The sequence below is a fragment of the Phyllobates terribilis genome, unplaced genomic scaffold (assembly GCF_046119375.1).
Source record: "Phyllobates terribilis strain yellow unplaced genomic scaffold, ASM4611937v1 Scaffold_5__5_contigs__length_657084704, whole genome shotgun sequence".
NCBI lineage: Eukaryota > Metazoa > Chordata > Amphibia > Anura > Dendrobatidae > Phyllobates > Phyllobates terribilis.
The window spans coordinates 154,682,505-154,695,659 of NW_027362765.1; the positions used below are offsets into that span (position 1 = coordinate 154,682,505).

The 13,155-nt window shown below is 43.0% G+C and overlaps 1 protein-coding gene across 2 annotated transcripts; it reads left to right on the top strand.

The window, feature by feature from the left end:
• The first annotated feature begins 6,697 nt into the window (after positions 1-6,697).
• On the top strand, positions 6,698-12,737 carry TMEM101 (transmembrane protein 101). 2 transcript variants are annotated; one of them, XM_073683241.1, is made up of 4 exons: positions 6,698-6,766; positions 7,516-7,696; positions 7,776-7,922; positions 9,575-12,737. In XM_073683241.1, exons 2-4 carry the CDS (start codon positions 7,583-7,585, stop codon positions 9,881-9,883), a joined length of 570 nt encoding a protein of 189 aa, XP_073539342.1. In that variant the 5' UTR covers positions 6,698-6,766; positions 7,516-7,582; the 3' UTR covers positions 9,884-12,737. The 2 variants fall into 2 exon arrangements, with proteins under 2 accessions (XP_073539342.1, XP_073539341.1); XM_073683240.1 differs by having other exon boundaries at positions 6,700-6,967.
• Positions 12,738-13,155: the final 418 nt, after the last annotated feature.

Below are 13,155 nucleotides of genomic sequence, written 5' to 3' on the forward strand. Positions count from 1 at the left end.
AGATGAGAGACACCAGACCCAACAATGCAGACGAGCTGAAGGCTGCTATCAAAGCATCCTGGGCTTCCATAACACCTCCGCAGTGCCACAGACTGATCACCTCCATGCCACGCCGCATTGATGCAGTAATTGATGCAAAAGGAGCCCCGACCAAGTATTGAGTGCATTTACTGAACATACATTTCAGTAGGCTTTAAAAACATTTTTCAAGCTGTTGTTATAAAGTATTCTAATTTACTGAGATAATGAGTTTTGTGTTTTCATTGGCTGTAAGCCATAATCATCAACATTAACAGAAATAAACACTTGAAATAGATCTCTCTGTCTGTAATGACTCTACATAATATATGAGTTTCACTTTTTGTATTGAAGAACTGAAATAAATGAACTTTTTGATGATATTCTAATTTAGTGAGATGCACCTGTAACTCTGGAACGCTTCGAAGGATTCCACTGATTCTGAGACTTTTTTTTTCGTGACATATTGTACTTCATGTTAGTGGTAAATTTAGGACAATATTTTTTGCATTTATTTGTGACAATATCGGAATTTTGGAGAAAATTTTGTAATTTTCAAACTTTTTAATTTTTATGCCCTTAAACCAGATAGTTTTATCACACAAAATAGTTAATAAATAACATTTACCACATGTCTACTTTATCTGCATCATTTTTTAAACATAATATTTTATTGTTAGGAAGTTAGAAGGCTTAAAATTAAACAGCAATTTCTCAATTTTCCAACAAAAAAATTGACAAAATCAGTTTTTTGTAGGGACTACATTACATTTGAAGTGACTGTGAGGGCCCTATATGATAGAAAATACCCAAAAGTGACACCATTTTATAAACTGCACCCCTCAGTTTTTAAAACCACATTCAAGTAGTTCATTAATCCTTCTGTTGCTTTACAGGAATTAAACCAATGTGGAAGGAAAAAAATGAAAATGTAACTTTTTCCCTCAAAAATGTTGATTTACCCCAAATTTTTCATTTTCACAAGTCTAACAGGAGAAAATGGACCATACAATTTGTTGTGCAATTTCTCCTGAGTACACTGATACCCCATATGTGAGGGAAAACCACTGTTTGGGCGCACGGCAGAGCTCGGAAGGGAAGGAGCGCCATATGACTTTTCTGATGTGCTTAAACAGTGGAAACCCCCAAGTGACCCTTTTTTCGAAACTACGGCCCTCAAGGAACTTATCTAGAGGTGTGGTGAGCACCTTGAACCCACAGGTGCTTCACAAAATTTTATAAAATTGAGCTGTGAAAATGAAAAAATACATTTTTCCTGCAAAAATGTTGGCTCTGTCCCATGTTTTTCATTTTCAAAAGGGTAACAGGAGAAAATGGACCATACAATTTGTTGAGCAATTTATCCTGAGTACACCGATACCCCATATGTAGTGAAATACTACTGTTTGGACACACGGCAGAGCTCAGAAGGGAAGGAGTGCCAACTGAATTCTGGAGCTCAGTTTTGTCTGGAATAGATTGTGGATGCCATGTCACTGTCATGCTCCTGGGTTCGAATCCCTGAGCCTGTGTTTTGTGGTCGGCTTCTCTGTCTACTGAGCCACAGCAGATACACCTTTTTCCGTGTGTTTAGGTTCTGCTATTCTAACTGCAGTCTGTTTAGCATAACAGGTGTTTTAATTTGTCTGCCCTATCACCTTTCCTGTGCAGCTTTATATTCTGTTCCCATGCTGGCATTTCCTGCGGGTGATTTTCATTGGGATGTTCAACCATTGTGCTCTAGTTTAAATCCAGTCAGTGTATTTCCAGCTAGGGTTTATCCATTTGCTGTTTCTGTTCTTTGCTCTACACCTAGCTTCTGTTTCTTTTTAGGAAGTAGGCGGTATATTTACTAACAGTACGTACTTTATACTTTATTTTGTATTTCGTGGTTTATTTTACTTAACCTTGGATATTTCCTTTGTTCGGCACACTTTCCTTTTGTAGGTAATTTGCTATTTGCTCTGCCCTCCGGTTCTTTAGGAGAAACGTGATGTGCTCGACGGCCTTTAAGGCAGCATAGATCCGAATTGCCATCTTCTAGTCTGTGGTTAGGGCAATCTCTGCTCACGCAGGAACCACTGGGGACTGCAGGGTTAGGATCTCTAGTCTGTATAGGAACCGGCAGGATCCGTTGTAGTACTTAGATTTACCTATTATTCCGAGTAGCTACACTAGCATAACATTATCACCAGCCCACTCCATTTATTTTGTGCTGAGAAGCTAACATGGACACTGTGAACACCTTGACCGCACAATTACGGTCCTTGTCGTCGGAGATGGCAGATATTAAGCAGCAACAACAGCATGTGTTAACCGCCGCTATGCTGGTTCTACTACATCTAAAACCGCCTTCTGAGCCCTAAGGTAAATTTGCTGGATTGTTCTGACGGGGACCAAAGTACGTTTTCCCTTTTTCTTCATGTAAATTATTTTTTCATCTCCGTCCTGTCTCATCTGGAGGAGAAATTCAACGTGTAGGTATTGTTCTGCTGTTGCTCCGTGGAGATCCTCAGGCTTGGCATTTTCTCTGCTGAGGATTCTCCAGTGCTTTCCTCAGTTGACACTTTTTTCTCTGCTCTGGGGTGCATTTATGACGACCCCAATATAGTTGCTTTTCCTGAATTAATGATCCGCAGGTTGGTTCAGGGAAACGGTAGTGTGGAGTCCTACTGCTTTCAGTTCAGATGCTGGGCAGTGTAAACCTCCTGGAATGACCCAGCACTCCGCAGTCATTTTGCCATGATCTTTCTAGCCAGATACGAGATATGATGGTTTATAATCCCTCTCCGTTGTCCGTGGATGAGACCATGTCACTGGCAGAGCGTTTAGACAGACGTCTTAGGGACAAGAAAACATTTGAGGGTGTTTTAGTGACTTCTTCCCCTCATCCTATTGAGGCAGAAGAACCAATGTAAATTGGGGCCTACAGAGAGTCCAAGAAGCAGGAATTAAACTTGAAACATCTGTTCATTTCTGTCTATACTGCAGTCGAACATGTCGTAATGATTCAGTGTTTCAGATACAATAATGAATTTTTTAAAGGGAATCTGTCACCCCCCTGGGAGATATCAAAATTCTACTATGGGCATACAGGTTATAGAAAAGTAAATCTACACATACCTGTATGGCCCATAGGAGGTCTGATCACAGAGAAAAGTGTTTTTATAAACTCCGTTTTGCACAGGCTTGGTGTCCCCTGGATGCCAAGAAATCCCGCCTGTTTATTATTCCCTAAATCCCCACCTATATGCTTAGTTATCATATTCCCCCTCCCCTCCACTCGTCTCACTCACTTCCCGGGCATGCGCAGAGCATCAGGAGCTTCTTTTCCTCCCGACCCCGTTGTTCTCTGTAGCGTTCTAACGCGCAGGCGCCAGGGAGTCACTGTGACAAGCGCTCCTGATGCTCTGCCAATTACGTTTTTTTGGTCGCCGCAACATTGCAGTAAAATGCAATAACAGGCGATCAAAACATCGGATCTAACCCAAAATGGTATCAATAAAAACATCAGCCCGGCGCGCAAAAAAATAAGTCCTCAATAGGTTGCAGATCAAAAAAAATAGAGACGCTACGGGTCTCAGAAAATGGCACCATTTTTTTTTTTTAAGCAACTTTGGATTTTTTTTTCACCACTTAAATAAAAAAGAACCTATACATATTTGGTATCTACAAACTCATAGTGACCTTGGGAATCATAATGGCAGGTCAGTTTTAGCATGAAGTGAACATGGTAAAAAAAAAAACAACAACTGTGGAATTGCACTTTTTTTGCAATTTCACCGGAATTTTTTCACTTGGAATTTTTTTCCCGTTTTCCAGTACACAATATGGTAAAACCATTGGTGTTGTTCAAAAGTACAACTTGTCCTGCAAAAAATAAACCCTCACATGGTCATATTGACCAAAAAATAAAAAAGTTATAGCTCTGTGAAGAAGGGGAGCAAAAAACAAAAACGGAAAATGGCTCGTCGTTAAGGGGTTAAATCCAAATTCTTTTTCGCTACCTGTTTTATATACTATGGAGGAGGCCGGTGCCTTTGTCGCCAGACTGACTCAGGAGGATAAGCCTCGAACATTTGTGATATCCAGAAATGGAAACGTGTAAGGATGATTTCTATCTCTTATACAAGGTAAGCATCGATACCATATGACTTTTTCCTCTACTGGTATATTACTAGCTTAGAGAAGCGCCGCTCTCAGTCTTCTTTTTCATACAATCGCTGATTGTCAGTTTTCTATATACACTGTGCATAGGCAGAAAGCTGCCAATCAGAGGTGGGGTCAGGGTTATGCAAAGCTCATGAATATGGAGGACTACCTGGAAGCAGGTTTACTAGTCCTCTAGTGATAATCTCCTGCTGATAAAACAGTGATTTTATCAAAGCTACAGACAGCAGAAGAGTAAGTGACACATCTCTGGAATCAGGGTCTGTCTTGACATCATGCTTCTCTCAGATTAAATAGCAAAAACCTGGTGATACATTTCCTTTAATGCACTAGAAATCGAAATCAAGACAGCACAATAGGTTTTACAGAAAAAAACTGAAATCAGTGTCAGCCAGAGACTGTGCTTGCCTGTCACAAGAGACCACACTGCGTTTTTGCATATCTTGTGAAATCCTTTTTGAAAAAGAGGGAATAATAGTTGTTTTTTTTCTTTTTTTAATGCAAAAGAAAATTCCCTAACATTCAAACACTCAACTGTGACAATTACCTCTATTTTTTGCGTATCTGTTTTATTTGTCAAATTCTACTTTCCTACACACCAAACTAATACAATGCTCTGTTGCAAGTGTTAGCCTTTTGGTCATGTACCTACCTAGAATTTCTTATTTTCTTATTATTCTTGGGTTTTTTTTGGGAAGGAAATTGAATTTTGTTGAAAAAAATAGAAAAAAATCAATACATGTAGATATTTAATTGTGCATGCCTGTTTTTGCACGACTGTTTTACTAGTCCAATTTGACAACCGTACCTGCCACACCTATACTGCTGCCGCATTTTGCTTTCTGTACATGTATCTATCTAGCAATTCTTATGCTGTTCTTTTTGGAAAGGGTTGAATAAATGGGGTTGAAAAATTATCAAAGTTTGGAGTGTTGTACAAAACGTATGTTAAAAAAGAGAACACGAATGAATGGGGTAGTGTGAAAGGAATAAAACCTATGCCACGGATGAGTGTAGAAGTCACTAGTTACAGCAGAAGTGCCACCACCGGCCATCCGGGCACTAACACTACCAGTATCAGGTCACAAATGGCCAGCAAATTAGTGAGAAACAGAGAGCTATACAACATATATGTCACATCACTGTGACATCAAGGACACCATCAGTTTGAGGCCATGACCCCACTATCAGTATTCAGTCAGTATTTTTTCTCAGGAGTGGGAGACAAAACCAGGTGAGGAACAATCAGAGAAAAGGTATAATAGAAACAAGTCACCAATTCTGTATTTATCACCCACTCCTGGTTTTGGCTCCCACTCCTGAGAAAAAATACTGACCGAATACTGATCAAACACTGATAGTGGGGCCGTGGCCTGAGTCAGTGTTCTGCACAGTACTATTTACCTGATCGCAAATCCTATGAGGGCTAATTTTTGGACAGTATTTTTTATTTTGAAAAGTCTGTCAGTGCACTTTGTTATTAGATGGACTGTTGGCTACTACCGGCAATGGTGAGGTCGCTTTCCCATTACTAACGCTATGTCTGCGTGGCCAAAACGCATTTCTTTAAATTGGCCTATCGCCTGACCACTTATCTAACTATTCCCTTTTTGCCCTTACAAAATTTTCTTCCAAATCAGGTACCTTGTACATCGGTTCACCCCCCCCCCCCCCCCATGTACTTAATAGCCCCCTGTGTCTGTACTGTACACATACTGGCTGGTGACCGGTTCATGCAGCATTATGTGCGTACCCTATTTATTATACTGATGGCTGGATCATACACTACAAGCAATTGTTACCATCCCCCATTCATGTCTCCCCCATAGATTGCAGCTTGTGAGCAGAGCACTCACTCCTCTATAGGAGTTACACGTCACTCTGTAATGTCTGTACAAGTCCCCTCTAAACTGTATAGTGCTGCGGAATATACTGGCACTATAAAAATTATTATATTATAGATCTAGCATCTGTTCCATTGTCATCTCTCCCCTGTAGATAATACACAGGTATGCTTGCCCAAACTGAGCATGCATATCATGTATGGGGGAGGTCCAAAGGAAGAGCTGCTAAAGATGTATGGGCACCATAAGACACACAAAGGTGCATGATGAAAGATTTGTGGGTCTCTAAAAGGGGGGCTCTCTATTGGGGGCATCCAAGATGTGAAAAATCTGTAGTTAAATGGATGTATGGGTAAATGAGTGATCATTGGGGTGAGATCCATTCTCTGGAGCTCTGACAGCAAACACAGACAGGTTTTAAAATTCTGCGTCCACGTGGATGTCCCAAAAGAGCTGAATAAATTTGCCGCTACCGGAAGATCACTTTACAGCTGGTTGGCAAAAGCGCTATTTCTGAGAGGCTGGCAACAGTCAGAAGCGCGGCTGCCGGAAGTCCTCTTTACGGCTGGTTGGCAAAAGCTCTTTTCGAGAGTGGCTGGAAACTTGGAATCAGTCCGAAACGCAGAGACCTACTATGGAAGTACGTCACTGACCCGGAAGTATAGTCCTGATGGCGGAAATGACGTTGAGGTTTTGGTTGGTTGGCAGGAAAATGAATGGTTTGGTTGGCAGAAGTGAGTTGTCCAGTTGCTCGGCGGAAGTGAGGTGCGGTGTTGGTTGTCAGTCGCCGGGTGCTAGTGGAGAATGGCACTGAGTGGTCGGAAGAAGCTTTTGCAGCTGGTTACCCGGTTTGGGGTGCTGCTTCTCACCCGGTGCCCGTTCTGGTTTTGCTTTAGTCAACTTATGTTATATGCGGAGAGAGCAGAGGCCAAGAGGTAGCGTGCACTATATGTATGTACATAGCCTTGTGTGTGTGCTGTCATACAGGGGGCACCCCTGCTCAGGACCCCCTATCTGAGCTGCTCTTGGTCTGGAGGACCGTACCCCTCTTCCACCAGTGCTGAGCCATTCCCTGACATACCCCCAGAGGTAGCGTGCACTATATGCATGTACATAGCCTTGTGTGTGTGCTGTCATACAGGGGGCACCCCTGCTCAGGACCCCCTATCTGAGCTGCTCTTGGTCTGGAGGACCGTACCCCTCTTCCACCAGTGCTGAGCCATTCCCTGACATACCCCCTGTAGTACTGCACTCCTCCTGTAGTGGCCGCTGCAGGGATCTGCTTTTCAGTAATTCCGCTGATCGCGGGGGGCCACAGCCGCCAGATCTCTGTGATTTTCCCCCTTATAGGGCGGTTATTGTTATTATGCCCCTGAGTCAATCGCGTGAGTCTGATGCCATCACCACCCTGACGTGAGCGCCGTCCGCTCCTCTGAGCTTTGTTATAGGTGTCATTTATTAACCCTTGTACTATTTTCTTCAGGAAACCTGACATCCCGGTGCCCTTCCTGTACTTTGACCTGGGTGTGGCGGTACTTTGTGCAAGTTTTATGTCTTTTGCGGTGAAGCGGCGTTGGTTCGCTTTGGGTTCTGCTCTGCAGCTCGCCATTAGCACCTACGCGGCCCATATTGGGGGACACGTCCACTATGGTGACTGGCTGAAGGTGAGTGGTACTTTTTCTCACGGTGGTTCTCCATTGTAGTATAACAATCTTATTATTTGGATTTGTCCATGTGTTTCAGGTCCGCATGTATTCTCGGACCATCGCCGTCATTGGAGGCTTCCTAATCGTGGCCAGCGGTGCCGGCGAGATCTACAGGCAGAAGCCTCGCAGCCGCTCCTTGCAGTCCACCGGTCAGGTCTTCCTGGGCATTTACCTTATCTGTCTGGTAAATATCCTTGTACTTTACTGGGGGCTCCAGACTAGATGTAGACTTCCGATTCCTCATGAAATGGTTGCTGCTATAATTCTGAATGAAGCTTTTAAGGGTCATTAACATTTCATAAACTTTATAATTTATGGATAATTAGTTATTAATGGGGTGCTGAGACCCCCGATTACATAAGGATATAAATTCTTTGCCAAATTCAGAGGTCCTTTCTTTTGTTTTCGCCTCTTTTACATTACCTTTCTGTAAGCGCCATTATTGCTATATATTTTCTGTAGTACAATAATGGCCGATGAAAGGGTCTTCTGCTAGACAGATAATAAAATATGCTCATGCCCCAAAAGGTTTGTCCACTTATGGGGAATTACATTTTTTTTTTTTTTTACTTAAAGGGGTTGTCCACTACTAGGACAACCCCTTATCTATCTGAATGTTTGCCCCCGTGAAAATAAAAACATCTATTCTCGCCTCCCGTGCCATTCCAGTGGTGTCCGCACTCGCATTCATAAGGCTCATGTGCCCAATCAGTGCTGGCTTCATTATCCCTGCCTTCGGACAAATCATACATCAGGAGGAAGCGAGGGCTGCGGCTGCCACTCACTTCTCCTTGATTAGTAATACGTTCGAAGGCAGAGACAGTGACACCAGCGCTGTTTGGGCACAGGGCGCACATGAGTCTTATGAGTGCGGACACCACTGGAACAGCACGGGAGGGAAGAATAGATGTTTTTATTTTCACGGGATCAAGCATTCATATCAAGAAGGGGTTGTGTTTAAAAAAAAAAGAAAAATAGGGCTAATAATCATTTTTGCAGTTCAGTTAATATAAAAATTTTGCACCATTCTGCTGTCACTAGCTTGTTGTTTTCCTGCACATTTAACTTTGATGTGATCAGTGATTATAAATAAGCTGAGAGGAGCTGAAAAGCGACAGATAAGAGTTAAAGGGAACTTAGCACAACAAAATTCCTGTCCCATCTGCGGGCACCATGTTATAGAGCAGGGAGCGCTAAGTAGATTAATATATAGTTTTCCGAGAAAATATTCAGTATAACCTATGTTTTCATCATTTAAACTTCAGCTCTTGCACACTTATACAAAGAAAGCTGTCAATCACTGATAGGACTGCTCACTGGACACAAAACCCCAGAAAGAGCAAAGGTTTCAGCGAGTAAAACACAGGTTATCCTGAATTTTTTTCTCACAAAACTATATATCAATCTCAGTTCCCCTTGCTCTATAACATGGTGCACGTTGATTGGATGGCAATTTCATGGTGACAGGTTCCCTTTAAAAACTCTCCCATTGGACCATCAGACCAATCTCAATGATGGATTCTCAGTTATCGCCTTCTGCAGCCAGCAATGGGCAGTGTAGCGCAAAAGCTATACAAGGCAAAAAGGTGCAAAATTGTTAATGACACACAATTGCAAAAAATTATTTTTAGCCAAAAATACATATGCCTGTTTTTAAAGGGTTATCACCTATGAATAGAATAGAGAATAAGTTGCTGATCACTGGGCCTCCAGGGATCCCGAGAAGGGGCTCTGTCCTGAAAGGAGTGAAGGTGCGCACATGGTGTATAGCAGAGATAAGCCTCTGTTTGTGAAGGATCCATTGTAATGGGTGTCTCTACTTGTAACCCTCTCTAGGCATACACCCTACAGCACAGTAAGGAGGACCGCCTGTCACACTTGGACTTCCTTCCCGGAGGAGAGCCGGCCCTTCAGATCCTGTTTGTCCTGTATGGCGTGTTGGCGTTGTCCTTTCTATCTGGCTACTATGTTCGGTTCTCAGCCCAAGTTCTTGCTGTCCTCCTCCCCTTTTCTCTATTGCTTGTAGATGGAAACCTGAGCTACTGGCACAATAACCGACGAGTGGAGTTCTGGAATCAGATGCGAATGATCGGGCAGAACGTTGGTATTTTTGGAGCAGCAGTCATACTAGCCACTGATGGCTGATCAAGACCACATTACAGTAATGGAGCTCAAAAGCCTCTCGGCCATCAGATCTCTGAAAACCAACTCTCGGACATATACGTTTACGCTCCTGATTGCAGTTTTTGCAGCCACCAACTATCGGAGCTTTCTGTGCCCAGCATGGCTTCATGGACACCATATTGTGCATTTTATACAGTAAGAATTACCTGGAACAATCGGGAAGTGTTACTTCAACCTCCCATCATAGAGACCGATCCTTCATTGATGCCTATGAATACTAAAGGGCAGATGTATCAGAAGCAGCAATGGCTTAGGACATATCCTTTTTTAAAGAAAAAAATGACCCTTAAGGGAACACTTCAAAAAGCTATTTAAAGGGAACAGTGATGGTCGAACACAGGTTCATGTTGCGAGGCTGAGCTGGGAATTGACCACACACGTAGAATATGGTTGGTGTGGAGCAAACATGCTTGGCTTTTTCCATATCTCCCAGTGACTTTAATGGGGAGTGACCTCTTATGGCTCATAGGCTCTCAGACACTGCTGTTTCAGTTCTGTGATGCTGCCTCTGAATGCCACGCTGTGCTCCTTGGACTCTGCAGTCCTAAATTATGGGTATTTAATTTTTAACAGACAATACCAGTCAGTCTCCATATCACACTTCTAAGGATAGACATGTGCTATGAAATGGATCTTGGTTTTGTAAGCCTCAGCCCCGTGCAAGTTATCTATGCACATATAGCAGTTTTATATAAAGAATATAGAGAACTTCCATGATCTGAATTAACCTGACGCACCCTGACCTAGTGCCCGCATACTACACTGGCACGGCTGTAAGGAGCGTGCGGGCAGAGACATAGAGGGCACCACTATTTATTCCTTTTTTTTTCCCTTTCGGTTTACTATTGGGTGCAGTGTCCAATCATTGAAGAAAATCTCACATTACCCCCCTCCTATATCTGATAGTAGTAGAAGTACCCAGAAATCCTGCCATCTTGTATCGCCGTGATTATGCAAAAAAATCTAAATGAAGCTACTCAGAACCAGACATTTTATTAATTTGTCTCTATCCAATTGTTCACCTTCCATCAACATTTCTTGTGAGTCACTTTAACTTATTCAGTTACTTATCTTTTACAAAAAGCTTTGTTAGGCTGTGTGCCCACGATGCGTTTTTTAAGCGTTTCCGCGGCGGCAAAAACGCTGCAGAAACGCTTAAACGCATGGTAGAAGGCCTGCCATGTCCCCCAATGATAATCTGCATGTGCTGTGCACATACTGCGGAAATTTCTGCTGCAGATTATCATTGCGGAAAAAAATGCAGCACTACCAATTATTTTGCAGAAGTGCTGCGTTTTCGCCGCCATTGACTTTCATTGGAATGCATGGAATCCGCATCACTGCATCTGTACATGCGGAATCCATGCGTTCTAATGTGCGGATGGTACCCGGGTCTGGAGAAGAGGAGACTCTCCTCCAGACCCGGGTACCATAGAACCTGTAAAAAAAGAATAAAATAAATATCATATTTACCTTCTGATGGCCCCTGGTCTCCTTGTCTTCACTTTCCGGCAACTCGCGGTGGACTGAAGGACCTGCGCTGACGTCAGTCATGTGACGACAGGTCCTTCAGTGTACCGCGAGCTGCCGGCAGCCAGGACGGAGCGAAGCAAGACTGCGGGGGCCATCAGAAGGTAAGTATAGATTTATTTTTTTATTTTATACCATTCTTTACGGTCACACTATATAAATCCATGCTGTTTGCATGGATTTATATAGTGTGACCAAGTTGTCAAGCACTTTCCAAGTGATGCTAAAATCGCTTGGAAAAGCGCTTGTCAACCCGCATGCGGAAATACAAGTGAAGAACGCTTCACATCCGCATGTCCCTGGCAGGAAAAACGCATGTACAATCCGCATGTACAATCCACATGCGTTTTTTCTGCCAGGGAGATGCAGAAACGCTCAGGAAAAAATCCGGAGCATTTCTGCATCGTGGGCACATAGCCTTAAAGCATGTATTGTACTCCAGAGCTGCATTCACAATTTGGCTTGTTGCTGAAGGAAACGGTCAGCATGCTTGGCGTGTGATACAGCTGACATAATCAAAGCATGTTTCTATCCAGGCACTAAATAAATTAAAACTGTTGGGCGATTTCAGCGCTGAAACTGGCAGAATTGTGAATTCAGCTCTGAGCCATGATGCAGTATATCTATTTATAAAGTAACTCCACATTTCATGGCATACACTGCATAGTGTATGGTATATAGTGTCCAGCCTCAGCGCAGAACACCCAGGGGTGGCCTTCATTGGGTCTCAGCTCGGCACTGCAGTGTTTGCATGCCTTTTATTTATGGCCTTTTATTAAGTACTATGTATATGTATGTTGGGGGTGTCCAGTTAATATTGATTATCCATAAATGTGTATAAAATAACAAGTTCTGCAACTTACTAATTTACTTTCAGAGGTGTCTCGATCTGAAGATTTCCGACATCTACGCTTCCTTCTTGTCTGGTGCTGTGTGTGAAGGGGTTGGCCGACTGGCTTATTTCAATAGCACAGCCAGCCCCTTCTCTATTGCAGCAGATATATAGACAGTGAAGGCATCCAACACAGCTATTGAATATGGATGCCAGCCCCCTTCACATACAGCAGTGATGATGTGCCCACATAGGAAAGCTGGAAGTGGAGCAGCTGTGACTAGCAGACATCTTCAGATTGGACGCCTGTGATCATTGCTGTATATTAGTACCTTGCCTTTTATTTTCACATTTAAGGATATATTTTTTTTAACTAGTCAATCTCTTTAAGCTTTTTCTTGTATGTCACAAGGCAGAAGAAAAATGAATAAATTATTACTGTCTGATACATAACAGTAATGGTGTTTATTTAGGGGTTTCGGTTTTTTCTTTAGTGCCGCCATCACCTGCTCATTTCCTTTGCAGTGTTGAGCTAGTCGTTTATATGACTGGCTGTCAGAGGTGGTGTGAGCCGTTTTGCAGGATCATGTCAATAATCTATGTCTGCTGGACGGGAGCCCTGACACCCGCATCTTACCTGATGGCATTCGCAGCTCTTCTTTAAATTAGCCGGCCTGGCGTGGTGTTACTGATGGGACCGATGGACCACGTCCTGCGAATTAGTTCTCACTACCTCTGATGTCTGTGTAGTACCCATTTGGTCTCCTAAGCGAGTGCCGTAGTTGGTGCAAATCGATTTGCAGAACTCAGTCCATCAGCCATGTCCGTAATGTGTGGCCACTGGATGGGAGCCCTGAGAACCGCCTTCTGC

Bases quoted from the DNA above. Each gene is read 5' to 3' on its own strand.
- TMEM101 (XM_073683240.1), top strand. From the start codon at position 6,837: ATGGCACTGAGTGGTCGGAAGAAGCTTTTGCAGCTGGTTACCCGGTTT. The intron at 6,968-7,515 runs GTAGCGTGCACT...TATTTTCTTCAG, and splicing joins GAGAGAGCAGAGGCCAAGAG to GAAACCTGACATCCCGGTGC. The intron at 7,697-7,775 runs GTGAGTGGTACT...CATGTGTTTCAG, and splicing joins ACTATGGTGACTGGCTGAAG to GTCCGCATGTATTCTCGGAC.